The 19,284-nt window shown below is 43.5% G+C and overlaps 1 protein-coding gene across 3 annotated transcripts in view; it reads right to left on the bottom strand.

Moving 5' to 3' along the window:
- LMF1 (lipase maturation factor 1) overlaps positions 1–19,284 on the bottom strand; it is a 329,598-nt gene that overhangs the window by 217,681 nt on the left and 92,633 nt on the right. For all 3 annotated transcript variants that reach the window (XM_039493486.1, XM_039493485.1, XM_039493487.1), the window contains one exon: positions 12,781–12,929. In XM_039493486.1, the coding sequence (XP_039349420.1) occupies positions 12,781–12,929 (149 nt within the window). The remainder of the gene's footprint in view (positions 1–12,780; positions 12,930–19,284) is intronic.

The raw sequence follows: 19,284 nt of genomic DNA, 5'->3' as shown, positions 1-19,284 counted from the left end.
GCCAGCAATATTTGAGATCAGGCTAGCGCTTGCTGCCAATCAAACTCCAATAAGCAAAGTGAGAAAGTGCTAATGCCTTTTGGAATCACGTAGGAGGCAGGTTCTTTGAAAGTTGTGGGTTTTTTTAATTTTACTTTAAGTTTCTTGCATGTTCTATCTTTTTTGGGGGGCGGGGGGGAAGGATGGGAAACAAACACCACGCCTCCCCTCCCAACCAGGACATGCCATACAAAGTAAGGTCTGCTTCACAAACGCCCTTCTTAGGACCTTCGCAAAGAGTTCACACATAACTTTATTAGCAGCAAGGCCGGCTCCAGGCACCAGTGCAGGAAGCAGATGCTTGGGGCAGCCAATGGAAAGGGGCGGCACATCCGGGTCTTCGGCGGCAAGTCCCACAGTCCCTCTCGGAGGGAAGGACTGGCCGCCGAATTGCCGCCAAAGAATGAAGGAGCACGGTAGAGCAGCTTGGGGCGGCAAAAAAGCTGGAGCCGGCCCTGATTAGCAGTCACTGGAGGCAAGGATTTAAAATAAAGTTGTAGGATGACTGCACCATCGGGATCCACCCTCTGGAGCCAGACACCAATTCAATAGCATGAGAATGTGGACGGCCCAGTATTTGGCAAGAACTCCTGCCCCTTATAGCACGTGGCAATGTAAGTGAGTCAGGATTCATGCTAGACATCATCAATCTTTCTGCATCATCTCCCAGCGGAGGGTTCTCCTAATCACTAATGTTTCTTTTTCATTTTCTCTTCTGGCTCCCCACTCATCTCAGTCCCTGATGTGATGATCAGTCCAAGAAAGCCTGGACACTACTTGCTACAGAGCCCAGCCTCAATGCAGATTCATCCTCCAGGAGTAAAGAGTCGCTTCTGCCCCCGAGGTGACCGCTTGCTTGCTTTGCAGAGTTACCCTAGACAAAGGGCCGGTATTGCCAGCGTTTTAGATGGCATAACACTGCATACTTCACAGGGATGTTGGGAGGATTTCTTAGGGAATGGGCCTGATCTCCCTCTCACTTATACTGGTGTAAATCTGGAGAAATGCCATCAACATCTCTGGAGTTAAACACCAGTTTGAGACCAATGTAAGCGAGAGGAGAATCAGGTCCAACGTTAACGAAGCCCCTGAAAGTACTAAATGTGCTGTTATTCACAGGAAGGCACAAAAAGAGAGAGAACGGCCTGCTTTGCAAGGCAAAATATTCCTGCGCTATCTTTCTGAGCCCAGCAAGCTCGCTAACACGAAGCACTCAGAAGTCTTCCTCCGACCTGCGAGGCTTACGTGTGGCTGAGCCATACAGTTAGAAAGATTAAATAGATCAGACTGCTCCAGGGTTCTCAACCTGGAGGTTACCAGCAGGCTTGCGACCACCCTGTCCCTCTCTTACTGCTAAATGGGGGGCCACCAAGATGGGAGCAGAGCGCCGGAGTAGAAATGGAGGTTGCAGCATGGAAAAAGCTGAAAACCACTGGCCTAGTCCTTCAACGCTTATCATCCTCTTTTTAACCAAATCACCAAAGATGTGGAAGATGGAATGGAAGAAGACCCTCTACCGGCTGTGTTCAATATCTTTTGACAATTTAATAGAGAACGAAAGAATACTTCACTTTTAAATGTCCAGCCTTCCAGTTCTCCAAAAAAAGCTTCTGAGGCGCAAACTGAGAATCGAATTTTGGAAGCCGAACAACAAGATGCAGCCATAACTGCTTCATATCCCCAAGTTCCGAATTCACTTTTCAGCCACACAACGCTCTAAAATCTGTATCCACTGTTTAAAAAACAAAACAAACACAAACCGTAAAATACCCACCTTTCTTCAGTTGGAGAAGCAGGGGAGGTAGCATGATCCACTGGACACCTACAGACCCATCAGGCTGAGACTTCGGAGACCTGGGTTCCGCTCCCAGCTCAGATGCTCACCTGACTTTGGGCTACTCACACACTCTCTTTTTTGTGCCAATGTTTTCCCTTCCTACCGTTAGTGGGTCATCTCTCTTGTAAGCTCTTCAAGGCAGGGACTGTCTCTTATTATGTGTTTGTACAGCACCTATCACAACTGGGCCCTGATCTCAGTTGGGTCCTCTAGGTGCAAGTGTAATACAAACAATAAATGCGTGCTCAGCTAAACCAGGGTGTATTACGGTGAGGTATAGGTTCGTTCGGATGTTTAAAGGGGCTTCACATTTGTGGCCTATCAACCATTGAAGTGGGACAGCAGTTGAGTGGTCCCCTCTTCCATACGCTATTTTTTCTGAGGTTTTGAATCTTTCAACAAATTGAGCTTTCAGGAGTTTAAAAAAAACAAATTTTCTATTAGGACACTTCAGTTTTAAGAAATCAAAAATATGATGTAGCGCGAACAAACCTCACTGGGCTTTACAACACACATCGCTGAGTTTCGGTTTAAAGCAGAGAATTGTCTCCTTTGTTTTTCTTTACCATTAGTCAATCATGCTGCAGCCCTGGCAGCTCTTTTTCAGGAAGTCATTAGAGGGGGCGAGTGGTTACGGGAAGCGCTCGAGCGTGTGGTTAACACATTCTGGCGAGATCAACAATGAACATGCAAATTCAGGGTGAGCAAACAACAGAACTTTCGCCCTACCCCTCCGTTCTTTCAGTTCGGAATTCCGTGGTACCCAGTGACCACAGAACAAGATGCCTATCTGCTCTTTGAAGGGACTGATACAGAAAGGTTGCCATGGATTTAAGGGCATCAACATTTGTTTTGGCGCAACGTTTTTAAGTGTTTACATGTGTGCGAGCACTTGAAGTGCAGCGGATGAATTATGCGTGGTTACTGGATCCCTGTTCTGAAACAGAGTATGGAAAAAGTAAGCAAACAGAATACACTGGAGGAAAAAACCTTGGAAACGCAATTCACACCCTCGCTTCTTGAACAATACAGGAATCGGTCCCACACTCCCTATTTCAGGAAAAGAAAAACTACTGAGTGGAAAACATACTACTAACAAAGAGCATCAGGAGGATCTGCAACAAGCAAATGTTCCTGAAATTATGAAAGCAGATTGTCCTTTGGGGGAGGAGGGCAATGGTGCTAGGGCTAGCAAGAGCACACCAACAAAACCCCAAAAGAAGTAAACCATATTGCAAGTCAGAAGAAGACTCCCTATTAAAGCTGACCATCTGGTTTCAGCCTCAGAGAGATGTTATATCGAAACATTTGTACTGAGCTCACCACTGGAGTGTTTGAGGCTAAAATTTCCAGACCCATATTTAGGTGCCTACCTGGAAGTGGTGTGATTTTCAGAGGCACAGAGCACTTCTACATAAGCATCCAACTACATACGGTGCATAACAGTGATCAAGCCTGGAGAGCACGGATGTGGGGTCACCTAGGCCAAAACAAGATTGGACAGAGTCTCCTGGCCAGCCACCAGCGTTTTTTAGTGCAGCTCTCTGGATTATCAGGAAGCAAGGAGGAGCCCAGGCAGACACCAAAGCTGCAGACTATCCTAACAACCAAAGCTGTCTCCTTGACAGAGAGTGATGCTATGAAAGTGGCACGTGCTTCTCTGTCCTCAGAGGTATTGCATCTGATTCTGATTCAACCAACCAGACGTGCTGCATCAGATTGCTGAACGGAGCCAGGCTTTCAGAGACGGTGGCATCTGATGTGGAGCTCACCTGTGTATAACTGGTATTCGACCAGCGATCCTTTGCAAAGTCCCCTAGTATGGAAATTGAATGGGGTAGGGGTAGTGGATTTCTCTCTGGGGGGTGGGGGGGGGGCTTCCACAGGTGAAGGGTCTGGCAGCTGAGGAGCCCTTCTGCTCTACTCCCCAAGCCCAAACTTCCACAGAAAACACTGCGGATGGGGAAGAATTTCCACTGGGGGGGGGGGGGGTTGGACCCCAGATAATGCAGATCTCAGCAAGGATCTGCTGGAGACCAGGGATATCTGTGCAGCACCCCAGCGTCCCCCACAATCCCCTCTTTGGCCCCCTGAAACACTCCCTGTCAGCACAGCTCCGGGGGGGGAGGAGGCTGTCCGTTACCCCCGAGCCTCCCTTAAAAGCAGGTTCTGCAGTCTAGAGGGATTCAGTCTAAGATAAGTCCTCATAGGGATACAATGGGGGTTGCAGGCCCCTCGGTTCTCCCCCCTCACACACATGGCACAGGTCCCCACTTCCTGGAGGACTCACTGCAGGTGTGGCCCAAGGGAAATTAGCACCTTCAGCACTATCTCCCCATTCTGCATAGGAAGGTGTGGTCGCTCATCCACACACCCTAGCCCTTATTAATCCTCCTGTGAATATCAGGAATATTCAGGGTCTGATCCTGACCATCCAGCTCTCCATGGTTTTCCCTCATTACTCTTCATAACATGAAGCCACAGTCACAAACCCACAGCACAAAGCCACAGACAAGGAAATGCTCTTGGCTGAAATCCAGCACACTTGCTACGTAGAATAGACTTGATCACGTACGGTCATTTTTTAAAATTGGACTTTGTGTGAGTTACCTAAAGTCAATCACAAGATGAGAAACCCAAAGACTGCCCAAGGGAACGCCACTTGCTTGGAAGATGAGGTTTTACAGGACGTTTTATCTTGGTCAGCTAGAAGAATAAGTGAATAACCAAAGAGGAAATTCTAACGTGAATTTTTTGTTACATATAATATCCTCCAATCCCACCCATGGGAAACCTTCATTCAGTCCACGTTTGTGCATATGTTTCAGCTCCTGCCTGGATTAGAGCAGAAATCAAAGACTGCGCTGGAACAGGTGCACATATGGTCTGGGAGGAAACTTTGGTTTCACGCGTTAAACTTGCTTTCCAGGGCCTGTCAGCCTCATTATCCCAGCCTAGAAGGAAACGTACATATGTTTGGGCACTGAGACATTAAAGGTATCATCAATCACTGATTTCCACTTGCTTGGATTAGATCCTTCTTTTAATGACCTTTCCATCTTTTGCTCTAAGATGCCTGCTACTTATATATCAACAAGCAAGACGTAAGAAGTCACTCCAGGGGCAACATCTATTTTGCTCAGGGCTCTCTTTAAAACTAACTGGAGAGTTATTACTCTCTAGATAACAGTGAGAAACAGAACTGAGATAACTCAGCGAGATCAAAGAGCATGTAACTTTTTCACGATGCATTATATCAAATGTGTCACATAAGGCAAAATACATTATACAATTAATAAGAAAGGAGCAGAGCATTCACAGAACTGGACTTCTATTTTAAATGAAAAATGGGAAACAAACTTGCTGATAAGATCCAATTTGCTTGTAATTCCCATGCTATGGACTCTGTCAAGCTTTTTAAAGGCCAGGTAACACAAATTTGAGAAGTTGGAAGCTTTAAGGCCTGAGAAAAGGAGTTACACTAAGGACCCAGGAAAGAGATTTGCGATTCTGTACCAATAAAAAAGGCCAGATCCTCAAGATATCATAAGGAAAGAGTGTCTTTCCTTTCGACTGTAATGTGTTGGGGTTTGGCACAGTATTTATATTCATGCACTGCAGGGTGCCAAGCAAACTGTTGGCACTAAGCAAATAATAATGCCCCCCATCCTTTTTTTCAAAGGTTTTTGTTCTAAAAGTTCTAAGAACTATTCCAAGATCTTGTGCTTGGCCTCTGAAGGGTTAAAATAAGCCTCGCTGAGTGCCTTCAGGAAGAGAGTCTCTTGCTCAGACAGAAGCATTTGTTTAAGTTATTTTCTTGACATAAAGATAAAGCGGTTTGGTAGAACTCAATTTTTTTAAAATAATTCCAGTGCATAATATCGAAGTTTATTTTTAAGCTTTTTTTTTTTTTTTTAGATTTATGTCTATTTAAATTTTCACAGTTGATGGAAATTATGGAGTAGCCAGGCTACTTAATGACAGATGTTGAGATTCAAAAATTGAAATTTTTATAACTATTAAAACTAGGGCTGTCGATTAATCACAGTTAACTCGCGAGATTAACTCAAAAATATTAATTGCAATTCAAAAAATTAATCATGATTAATCGCTGTTTTAATTGCACTGTTACAAAATAGAATAGCAATTGAAATTTATTCAATATTTTAGATGTTTTTCTACATTTTAAAATATATTGATTTCAATTACAACATAGAATACAAAGTTTACAGTGCTCACTTTATATTATTTTGATTACAAATATTTGCACTGGAAAAATGAAAAACAAAAGAAATAGTATTTTTCAATTCACCTCATACAGGAACTGTAGTGCAATCTCTTTATTGTGAAAGTTGAACTTACAAATGTAGATTTTTCTTTGTTACATAACCAATCAAAAACAAAACAAGGTAAAATGTTAGAGCCTACAAGTCCACTCAGTCCTACTTCTTGTTCAGCCAATCGCTGAGAAACAAATTTGTTTACATTTACAGGAGATAATGCTGCCCACTTCTTATTTACAATGTCACCTGAAAGTGAGAAGAGATGTTCGCATGGCACTTTTGTAGCTGGCATTGCAAAATATTTATGTACCAGATATGCTAAACATTCGTATGCCCCTTCAGGCTTCGGCCACCATTCCAGAGGACATGTTTCCATGCTGATGAAGCTCGTTAAAAAAATAATGCGTTAATTAAATTTGTGACTGAACTTCCTGGGGGAGAATTGTATGTCTCCTGCTCTGTGTTTTACCCGCATTCTGCCATATATTTCATGTTCTAGCAGTCTTGGATGATGACCCAGCATGTTGTTCGTTTTAAGAACACTTTCACAGCAGATTTGACAAAACGCAAAGAAGGTACCAATGTGAAATTTCTAAAGATAGCTACAGCACTCGACCCAAGACTTAAGAATCTGAAATCCCTTCCAAAATCTGTTCAGGACGAGGTGTGGAGCATGCTTTCAGAAGTCTTAAAAGAGCAACACTCCGATACGGAAACTACAGAACCTGAACCACCAAAAAGGAAAAACAACCTTCTGCTGGTGGCATCAGACTCAGGTGATGAAAATGAACATGCGTCGGTCTGCACTGCTTTGGATTGTTATTGAGCAGAACCCGTCATCAGCATGGACGCAAGTCCTCCGAAATGGTGGTTGAAGCATGAAGGGACATATGAATCTTTAGCACATCTTGCGACACCAGCTACAACAGTGTTCTAGCCTCCCATACTCCATAGTGACACAGCTGCATGGGATATATTGAATTAGGTATGTTAGAGCCCCAAAACCACCTTAACCCAACCACTAAAGAATATCTTCTGCACAGGGGAACCCTCCGATGTCATGAAGCCACTGAAACTGCTCCTAAACCACTCCTAGACTTTGCAAAGGGTCTGGCTAGAGAAAGGGAGCATGGGCAGGGGATCCTTATATTCCAGGAGTCTGGCTGCTGAATTGCCCCCCGGGGACTCTACCGGGTAGGACTTAACAGGCTGGCTCTACAGACTTCCACCTTGTCAAATCCAGGAGTGGGTTTGGCCTCTTACAGCCCATGCTCAATCCCTCCCCATGCTGCAATAGAAATACTATTTTTCCTTAGAAATATTTTGATTTTCCAATTGCATCCCTCCAACATAAGGAATACATTATTGGCCGCTACAGACTCATGGCTGGAGGGGCCTACATAACATCCTAGTCACACTGAAGTTCTCTGCAGCAAGAAAACTCTCACCATGCAGCCGCAGAGACATGAAACATACAGAGTGCATTTGACCAGTTAAAGGACTAGCAGATTAGGCAACAAAGCCCAATCCTGCTAGATGCTAAATGCTCTCAGCTCCCATCAACTCACCTTGCAGGAGACACTCAGCGTCTCAAGAGAGTGGAACCTTTGATGTCATGGGACAGTTATGCTGCGCCAAAGAATTTCATTAAAGGTCAGTCAGCACCATGTTATTGCACTTACTAAATTTTAATAACTTAGACCGTGGCTGCCTGCACCAGACTAATGGGTAAACCATGCTGGTCAGCTACTAAAGTAGTTATCATTCTATGTTTATAAAGGAGAGCACAGGAAATTTAATTTGTAATAAACCTTGGATGGATATTTATAGCAGGTTGGGAGCCTTCATCCCTATTTCCCAAATGCTTGCTACCCATACCTGAATCTATTCGAAAAATCACACTCCAGAGCTGGAGACTGTATTTCATCACTGAACCTACGCAAATCCCCCCGTCCCCAGGACACCTGCTACGCCTGAGAGTCTCATCTTCTCAAAGCCATCTAAGAGGTTCCAAGAGAGCTCCCAGTCAAATTATTGGAGAGTTGCAGCAGAGACTTTCAAAATAAATGGGGGCTGGGCTCTCCCTTTGGCTCCTTTGTGGAGCGGGGACGGACTATGTGCCTTGTGAGACGTTCTAGTCCAGGGGTGGCCAAAATTACTGACCCTCCGAGCTGCATACAACAGTCTTCAGAAGTTCAAGAGACGGGGCACACCTGTCGGGGCATGGGGCTTCTTCCCTGTGGGAGGCACCCGTTGGGGCTCGGGGCTCCAGTGCTGCCAGGCCTCGGGGCTCCAGCCCCGCTCCTGCTGAAGCCCGGAGTTCCTGCAGGTGCCCCTCATGGGGCTGAATCCCTGAGACCCCCCCATTCTGCTGGGAAGAAGCCACTAGTCCCACCATCCTGCTGTAGGGCAGAAGCACTTTAACTGTAAAGTGAGCCGTGGTTTGGCCACTCTTGCTCTAGTCAGTTTTTGAAAAACTTAACCTTAGCCAACTTCCAATAAAATAGTGCTAAAGCAATGCAGTGACCAGCATGGCGTTTTCTATATCCGCAGCTATTTTTAACAGCAGACGGTTTCAAACTCGCTTTTTTTCAAACTGAGCTTTATTAATTGTGGATAGCGTTTGTCCAGCTCGGGTCTTGGTTCTACAACCCCTTCCTCTGGCTAAACTCCCAGTGACTATGCAGCTTTGGCTAGGAGAAGCAGGCAAGACTGGTCCCCGTATCCGTGTTCTAAGCTACCCTTTTAAACAGGTTTTCTTTAATAATCATTTCAATTGGAAATTAAAAGGTGTTCAGATTTTTCTTTATATGGGCCCCATTTTCCTCGCTGGCCAAAAGAAAGGCTGTCAAGATGCAAGATTTTTCAAGGGGAAGGGTGCTAAATGGAAGACTGGAGGGTACTAGCTGCCTTCAGACAAAGCCAGTGATACAAAGGAGTCTCTGAAAAGATAACTGGGGGAAAGGCAAGGCTGCAGTTAAATAAATGATGGTAGAATTGCAAAAAAGTGAGAGGTTTGGGTGGCTAGAAATCTTGTGAGAACAAGCTCTCAATGATCTCTCTCTCTCTCTCTCTCAATGACTCTGACCTGAATACAATTTGCATGCAGTAATTTCTTCATACTCTGCTAGCACAATAACGTGCACTGGGTACATGCAAGTTAGGGGGAAAATAGTCAGGGACAGAATAGTTAATGGATTTTTTTTTTTAATTCCAAACAGGCTCCTTTTGAGTTTGGTTTGAGCAGCGGGTAAAGGTACTACATGGCTACTGTTTTAGCTGAACAGGTTTGCCCAGTCTAACCTGGCACAGGAAAACGGTTGCATATCGCAGAATTTAAAGGGCGGTAATTGTTTTTACACTTGCTTCCTATATGGGGTTGGCTAGCGAATGCCAGCAAAAAAATTTAAAAAAAAATTCATGTCCAGTTCTTGGAAAGAAAACACCAAACTTGATTCAAAATTCCCAATTGGCAAGCACATGTATACATGTGTGTGTTTCTTTGGTTTGCTCTCTGGTTACCCCCACTCTCTCAAATGTCTAGCGTCTCATTATACAGACAAATGATTCCAAGTTTTCTTCACATCTTTAACTGATTTGACAGCCATTCGTGTGTTCCTGGCAGTCGTGGATGCTGGCGACAGAAAATAACCACTCTGGATCACTTTAGTTTTATGAGAAAAAGAAATTTCTCAAGGTCCATGTGTGGGTTGATGGAAATTTAACAAATAACTTCAGTCTCTGCTCCCAAATTCAAATCTATTTGCACCAACTGACTGACCTGTGAACCACCTCCCTCTTGATTCATTTCAAAGGTTTCTTTACACAGGAATTTTCTCAGCAGGAAGTCACAGAACACACTTCGAGCAGAGAAAAGTTTTGTTACAAGCTTTTGAAAAGAGAGGCGAGAACGCAAAAAAACCAGGCAGTCTGCTATTAAACCTGATTAAAACAAAAATACCATCCACTTAAGAAACTTCCAACCCCATGTCCCATTTTGCTACCGCCTTCCCTCCCCAACTTGGAAAAAAAAAATCATGATTTGTACAGGTCAGAACTGGACGACGTTTTGGAGTGAAACAAATGTAAATAGTTACACTGCAGTTTCATTTTTGCTTCTTGTTACGAGTTCCTAAATCACAAGGGGATGTGGGAAAGTTCTAGTGAGCAAATCATTGATATTTGCAACAAAGGTCACCACCTCTGACAGTCAAGAGCCATCAGGGTCAGTCCAAGTAAATCTGAGGCCCCCATGCAGAGCCGTGTGACTGGGTCCCTTAGTTCCAAGGGTTACGAATCAGGGTCCAACCGCCACCTTTCCCACAACCTGTCCCAGTTTCGTATGCTATGGGAGCTTGGAGGAGGAGAGCAGAAGGGTGAGTTTCCTGGAGGAGGACAGAGCAGGTCTCTCAAACAGAAAGCAGGGGAGGGAAATCCGTGACGCTACACAGATGAGCCACAGTAAAGGAGGGGGAGATTTCATGAGTCCCCGGGAGGCTTAAGTTTTTGCCGCCACAGAGCTCTGAGTACAGCATAAGGTAGCTCAGACATCACACTACACAGCACAAAAGCTGGACAGTAAACAGGAGAACAGCATTTCAGCCTGGACCTGCCCAGATGGGGCCTCTCTGCCGTGGCGGGGGGCCGCTGCAGTGACCCTCCAGCAGCTCTGGAGTACTTAGCTCCAGGATGCTGACATTCCAGCAGAGCGTATGCACAATTAGTTACAAATTCATTGCTGGTTTACGGTAGGTAATTTATAGATGCTACTTCCCCCTTTTCCCTTTCACAAGCTGGGAGACAGTGCACTAGCTTCCGCTTGGATTTCAGACTTCATTGTTAATGTCACTTTTTCACAGTCAGTAGGAAAACCACCAGGGACCTCCTGTTTCAGTTAATTCCCATCCTCTCCCTTATATATCCACGATCTTGCTGATAGTCATTCCAGTCATTTTTCTAATAGCGTTTCTCCCATCTGTCACCAGCAGGAAGACTCCATGGAACAGACTGCGAGACTGCCATCATGCTTTCATTTATCTACCTAGGTAAGCCCAAACCAGAATATCTTCTTCGTCAGAAATGTACTGAATCTTTGTTCAGCTCGGCACAGAGATCTTTACATTCGCTTCGTCTTTCCCATCTGATCTTGGGCACTGCCAAATAAGACTTCAAAGCTTTTCAGTCTACAAAAGCCAGCTTTCTTAAGAGCCCAAATTTCCATTCTTTAAAGTATAGTTGAGATTACACATGCATCAAACAGCCTTAACTTTGAGATAAGGTGGTCTTTAAAGCCGTGTTGAGGTTGTTCTTGGTGCCAATGTCTATGCTTATCCCTCTTTTAATTTATTTATACATTACTATATATAAAGAGATTGATTTCTCAAAATGGAGATTATGCCTAATAATGAATAATGGCATGGTTTGTATAGCATATTTCAGCCAGAAGGTTCTCAAGGCACTCGAGAGGCATTCCAACAATGATTCAATCCTATAAACCTTTCCTCGGTTGAGCAGTCCATTCTCAACATGAAGTTGCATTAAAGTCAATAGGATTACTTGCATGAGTAAAGGCATCTCATGTGAATAAGGGTTCCCAGAATCAGGCTGACTTGCTTTGAGCTGAGAAGTCTCATTTAGATGCAACAGACATACCGTGTGTATTTCCCAACACAAAAACACATCTGCAAAACTCACTACTATTACTACTACCGTTATACTTCTTTCAAAGCATTAGGCCTAAAGCAAACCTAGCTGGTGTCAGGTTTGTAAGTCTGGAGGTGAAGACCTTAACAACTCCATATTGTCTACATTTTGATATCAGTTCCAGGCTCCCTTGAACTTTAGTGTGGGAGAGAGGTTTTCAGAAGCTGAACACAAATGGGGACCCACAAACTCCTACATGACCTCAGGCTAATTCTTGGGCTAAGATCCAAGAACCGTGGGGTATCCAAAATTCTGTTTCGGCTCCAAATGTTGTGCCCGGGCCTCATCTTTAATTTTAATAAAAGAAACATAAGTTGCTGATGGGTTCTTTTGCTTTCAAGACTCTTGGCCATCTTCATTCGCAGCTGACAGCAGTGCAGCAATTGCTACATTTGACAGCGTAAGGCCTCGAGAGTGATATTTCAATAAGGTATGCAAAGAACCTGGTACAGCTCCTGCTTGGGGATTTCACACTGGGGTTCTCACCCAACGTGCTGAAAATCATGTTTCAGAACCTTCAAAATCACTTTACAAAATATTTTTAAGGGACAAGCTTTCAAAGCTAATGATTTCCCTCCTTCCCATTAAAATTGTAATAGCAGTGCTAAAATGTTCATATACATTCCTAGTCCTATATCTGTTGATCTCGTTAAAGGCAGACACCAATAACAAGCTGAAAGATTCAATGAAACAGAACACCAAATATTTCCTCCTGCATTCTCCTTGGTTATAACCAGAGACCATCCTAAACTACAGAACATAAAAAAATATTATACCAGTTATAGGAAGCAAGTGGGTTTTCTGCCAGGATTAAACATTTATAATTAGCTTCTCTAGTAAAATGTAAAGAGATCATCTTCTTTTGCTAATATGATCTCAGAAGTCTGCAGAAGTATAAGTGCTTATAGTTCCACTTACCGCTCCAAGCATGATTCTGAAAATGAGCCATCGAAATCCCCAGATGACAATTTGGGAAGGCGGAGTGTAGTTAGGTAACCGGGAGAGAGTCCAGAGCGGGCACAGGAATATTCCTAAGAACCCCATTTCCAGAAGCTGAGATTCCCATCCTAAAGTGGAAATAAGAGAAATGGTTTGCTATTAATTACTCTTCAAGGAGTTTTAAGCATATATGAGAAGCAGAATATAAAAACCCTATGAAATTATTGATTTAACTTGATCCTTAGTTACTCAGTTCTCTCTGAACACACTCCATATGTAGATGGAATTGAGGTTACATACAATTAAAACTGTTTAAAGGGGCAGCGCGATCTTAAAAACAATCAAATCACACTTCCAACTGAAAGTGGTACCAACTAACATTGTGTATGCCACCTACGACTCTAACTGAAAGGGATTAGAAAGAAAAAACTAGAGAATGGAGATTTTTGTTTGTTCCTATTACAGCCCCATGCACATTTTGTGGGTATTTAGCTTTGCTGTTTTTACTCTGTCGCTAAGTCTGTGAAATTTCACCTTTTATGTGGGTTTTTACAAGTGAGAGAGAAATATTTAAAAAAAAAAAACATAGGAAAATATGATTACAAAACCATAGGAACTGGCAGTAAAACCCAAGAACAGCAGTAATCCCGGCCAAAACTTATCTCTTTAGATTTCAAATTGGCTTTGTCCCTTTAAAATATTAATTCCCGGCGAAATGCTGTAGCCGCTAATTTTTAAGGGTAGGAAAAACACAAGCGGGTAAACGGCATGCTGAGGTTATTGTAGCAGCTGACTGCTGAAAACGAAAAGTCATATTACCAGAGTACTTCAGTCTAGAGCAATCTCAGCTTCACAACAGAGAACCCTTTACAGTTTAGCAAATTTATGAAAAATGTATGTCCGAAACTGAATGTTTCAAAGTCTAGTTCCCAGGGCCTCTATGGAGATCAAAATTTGCTTTTCATTTTATTTATTTGTAATAGTTTATGTTGCTACATTCTTCCACAGACAAATTCTGATTCAAGAATCCGAAGGTTTCTCAGCATTGTCCTGACAACTGCTCATCTCAAGTGTTTGCAACATCTAGCTGATTAGGTTAGAACAAATGATTGCACCTTTCCCCGCTAATACGTATACAGAGAAAGCACCCAGTTATTGAGATATACCGTACCCAACAAAGGCTCGGCCCTTTTATTCAGACCGCCCTCTACTAGATGGAGCAGAGATCACCTTTAGCTCTTCTGACAGGGCCCAAAGACTTCATCTGAAAATTGGGGATGAATAGAAGGTTGTGCATGAGCAAATTCCTTAATTAGGTGTCCACTTCAGGACTTTGGTTTTGCAAACACTATTTTAAAACTCATCTGAACAGCTGGCCGGAAATCTGCTTCTTGCTCACGCTCTGCTATTGCTTAAAAGCCACAAAATTTGCTAAACGCACGTAGAAGACCTTTCTTTCTGAATGCTAGGCCCCTGACATCATGAGCCACATTCTCCTCAGCAGGCATACGTGGCAGAGGTCCCATTGACTTTCATGGAGCTACGCCAGTGAACACCCACAGAGTACCCAGCCCTATATCTTGAAGAGAGTATGATCAAAAATTCCATTTAGGCTTAGGCATTATCAACTTCAGCATAAAACTATCAAGGGTTCTGAACCATAAGGAAAATCCTTCCTTAACCACAGCTCAATGAATAAAGCCTAAAGGGTCCAATTCTTCCCTCATGCCTGTTTTCTATTCTACTGGCCTCGGTGGAATTATTCCGGATTTCTACTAGCATAGCGGAACTCAAAATCCATCCTTGTAACCACACCGTGAAGCTGTTACCCAAGGTATTTTATACATTGGAGACATTCAGTTACAGCCTCCTTTATGCAAATCTGGATTTTGCATTCTGTTTTTTGCAATGTATCGAGTATAAATATTGAAATGATTATTCAGAAGGAGCAAGAATAACACAGTCGTTATGTTTCAACAGATGAAGTCAAACTCTACTGGATTTTTTGTCATTAAGTGAAGGACACTATGAAGCAACGGTATATCAGTGCAAGAACCAAAGTAAAGTCTGCTTCAGTAGTTTTACCCTGAACCACAAATATATTTTTGTTTGCAAGTTTTTCCATGGAATATAGTTCTACCCTGAAGCTGCACAGAAGTATGCTAAATGACTGAGTCAAAGCAACTTTTTCTTGTACTTGTGTACCTAATAACTGTGAATATAAAACTGTTTTAGGTAAACACAACTATGGTATTACAGAAATAAAGGTCTAAATCCATTTAATGCCTACCTCAAACACGTGCCTTCTTGTGCACGATAAAACAATGGCCATCTCTTGAGATCACAAAGATTTAGGGATCTATACAGCAACGGACTTCTGTGGATGCTGGCTGCACAACTGATCTGAGCTATTTAGTAATGTCAGTGTGGAGCTGTGTATGGGGCAAAGACTGAGGAGCCCTGGGTATTATTCCGAGATCTGCTACTGACTTGCTGTCTGACTTTGAGGAAATCACTTCATCCCTGTGGGTATGTCTTGATAGGCAAAACAGGTGTGTTTTTCAATCATGTTAACTCAATCAAGTTAGCTTATCACAATTGAAAAGCTCGCTCTCCCCCTCCAGGCGACCACATGGCCATCTAACGTGGCTTCAAACACGTTAACCAGGGCCACCCGAGGTGGGGCGGGGGGGCAAATGGGGCAGTTTTTACCCCAGGCGCCCCCTCCTTCAAAAAGGCCTCCAAAGTGACTGGCACTGCGACCAGGCACCTGGGATCACAGCCCCACTCAGTAAATTTGGCCCGGCATTGCCTCTGTCCTGAGAGAAGGGTGGCTGAGCCAAACCTGAGTGGGGTTGTGACCCTGCGTGTCATGTCGCCATTCCCAGCATCACAGGCCAGGAGTCCAGTGCAGGTTCATCCTCCAACTCCGCCCCCCCCGTTTCCATCCGCCACCCCTCAGTGACAGTTTTTTGGAAGTTGGAGAGGGGGATTTTGCCTTGGGCCCCCAAAAATCTCTCTGCGGTCCGGACGTCAGCCTGCATCTTAATGAGCATTCAGAGGGGTTTTAAATCCTGTCTAGACAAAGCCTATGTGCCTTGATTTCCCCATCTTTAAAATGAAAGAACAATACTTACTCATCTATGAAACATCAATGGGTGAACAAGCATGGAGGCTGCTTTTTGCTGAAGACCCTCCAATATATCGGTAACCAACCTCAGAATTATTATTATTGCACATTTATAGAGCAGCAGCACTCATCAGAACGGAGAGCCCACAGTTGTAGGTGATGTACAGACATGTGAGCTATTATAACTGTGGATATTCTTGTTCATTTTGAATAGTAGATGGGCTTGCAAGTTTTAAATCTACGCATGCGGATGGTCAGGGCTTGGGGATTTTAAAGAGTTTGTTTTAAAAAGTGTTGTAATTCCACCTCTGACATAACAGAATATGGACAAGCTACCCGGGTAAGTCAACGTGAGCAGTAGCTTTGAAAGATTAATGAGGAAAACACATTTAGAGTTAACATTTGCCTGCATGGCTGCACCACAAATGACACATTGGAACCCTTGGGAAGGACCAGGCGTAACCTGACTAGCTGCCCAGGAACATGCAAAGGGAGAGGTACGTGACACTGCTGGCAATGCCAGCGACCCCAGGAGGGTTTATTACGGGGCATAATGAGAACAATGCAATGGAAATGCAACATCGTGCAGACTGCAACAGGAATGCCAGGAAAGGTGGTGATTAATCCTGTGGCACAACAAGGGATGCACCTGACAAACTTCTAGAAGATGGTATGTCTCTCAAAGATGTACCTCCAGGCAGTGCCACTTGGGAAGAGGTACAGATATCCACACCTGTATCCACACATAGACGACTACAGGCTTCACTGGAGTTTCACAACACTGATAAATATGTCAAGAAAGGAGATCTAGCACCAAGATCTGCTCCGAGTTACATTGGTGTGAATCTGTAATAACTCCCTTAAAGACAGTGATGTACTGGATTTATACCATTATGAGCAGAAATTGGTACATAATCTTTAGCAAGGCTTTTTTCCTTCACCTTTGCTTAGACAGAAATAAGGCATCTGTTGTTGAAAATAAGCTCATTATTTCTAATGAGGCACCTGATAGCAGCTCAGGTTTAGGTGATTAAAATTCAGGATTTGGCAAAAGGGCAAAAACTTACGCTGAATTCACTACAAAATAATCATAAAAATAATCACAGAAGCCACTTTTTGTTCCTAACACATAGTCGTTTTTTTAAATGATTGAGCGATGAACGACTATTAAAAAAATCCCCTTCTGTTTCCATATATCCTGTGGTTTCTAGGATAGATGCTGAACTGCCAAAATAAGCGCTTCTGTGGAGAGAAGTGAAGTATATTGTTATAAAAGCAGCTGCACAAAAAAGCAATGGCTAATGCAGAATGTGAAAGGTTAATTGTTACTAAACCCAGCAACAAATAGCAGTTATGGGTCTAACTGGCACCAAAATGGTAGTATATCTCGTTAGCTTCAGCCTGCACAAGAATCCCACTGTTATCAGCGTTTTCATATGTTAATCACCACGCTCCCTTGCAGACATACACTATACATGTTGGATCTGCGGGTAAGAGGCCATAAGACTTTACATTTCTAAATCTTTCTGTTTACACTTTCCTCCTTGCAGTAATATAACATTTTACCAGACAGCGTGGAAAGGAATATCACTTAGTGTACTGGTCACTGAAATGCTAGCGGAAGATGCGCTGAATCAACAAATAATTCAATGTTACGGTACTTCTTGTGTATTATATATTTGGTGATACATACAAAGGCACAAAGGAAGTAGAAGCCATCTTGGTGTGTGGCTAGCCCCAGAAGCGTGTCAATACACCCTGCACCTGTGTTTCTTGTTGCAAAGCTACAACTTTGAATCCTGGCACCACCATCTGGGTACCATTCCAACAGTATAATCTGGTCTGAAACATGCCAGAAAGGGGGATGGATCAGTAATGCAACCGGAGGCAGACACATCTTCTTGATGAACAAGAGCAGAGTAAACAACGCTCCCCCCCGCCCAGCTGTTGTTAGAAAACTCTTAAATTACCCAGTGCTGACAACGGGTGCAGTTGAGCCAGCGATGAACACAGTTTAAGAACAAGGGCAGCCAAGGACAAACAGCGGTCAGCACCATTTCAGAAGCTTTCGTTAAAACCCGCTCCGTTTGCAGTGAAATTGCGTTCAGCTCCAGTTGACCTGCACCCACTGATAGCGATGGATAATTTTGCTATTGCAGACAGAGCTTTAATGTCATACGGTACTTGCTGAGATCTGATATTAAGGTCAGAAGCACTGGAGCAGGAGGGAGTGATTACTATAATCAAGATACCCCCACACATTGATTTATTAACAACCTCCTTCCTGATACCCTGAGTATCTACAGCTTAGTAACCTGGGCACAGAGATCAGTTTTCTTGACCATCACACACAACCCCATAGATCTTCAAGTCCTCAATTCATGACCATCACCTTTCCAAGTTCCAGTCCTCTCCTAATGTCCATCCAATCCCCCTCACCAACCTTAAACCGCTTACTGCTGGTAAGTGGGTATTGTAAAATGTGTGCAATCAGGTTATGTCTCTGGTTCTCACTGTGTTGTCCTCCGTACCTTAACATTACCAGCATTCTCCCCTCTGGTTTGCATCTTACCATCTCACTCATCTCTGGTGGAAGCTTTCTACTTCTTCCCCATGTCACTTCCACGTTAGCATGAAGCAAGGCACACCACTTGGTCCCCTTCTCACCTCCAATTAGCTCCAGTCTTGCACCTCTGACCTTTAAGGATGGCACCCAAGTTTGCTCCCTCTTCTACCCTCTCTCCATATTGGATTTGTTCTTTCTTGGCCACTACATGACTCCATACCACCAAAATGCCCCAAAGGCTGAAGTCCTCCTGATTAAAATAGAAATTTCGTCCCATGTCTTTGACTTCAGTGTCTCTTGCCCCAACTTTGCTGTGAAAACCAGAAATCACCTTTGGACTCTGAATATTAATTTTTCCTTTACATTTTATTTTGTACTTCATGTGCTCATGGCCACCTCCCGAATGCTGCTGGAAATTGCCCTGATCTTGCCTCCGCTGAAGCACTAGATCATAGTCTAATCCCTTCCTGCTTCAGCTGCTTCATTTCCCTCTTCTATGATCTTCCTCTATTCTTACTTGCACTGCCCCCATTTACCTTCTCTCTCCAAGCCATAAGTCACTTATCCTGTTTAAATTTCATCTTAAAATTAGAGATTGTTCTGACCCTAAAAACTCAGACCTGAACAACCCTTATGCTTAGGGAAATAACAGATCCATATGTGACCTATGTGGCTTGGGTTCATCCCTATTTAGAACCTACCCTTCCTCTTTAGAGTATAATTGGCTCCCGTAACACATTTATGTATGTATAGCGTGGCATCGAAAATGGTGCAGGCGGGTAGGATT

Source organism: Mauremys reevesii, linkage group 10, assembly GCF_016161935.1.
Source record: "Mauremys reevesii isolate NIE-2019 linkage group 10, ASM1616193v1, whole genome shotgun sequence".
Classification (NCBI taxonomy): domain Eukaryota; kingdom Metazoa; phylum Chordata; order Testudines; family Geoemydidae; genus Mauremys; species Mauremys reevesii.
This window is presented reverse-complemented; position numbering and strand designations above follow the sequence as displayed.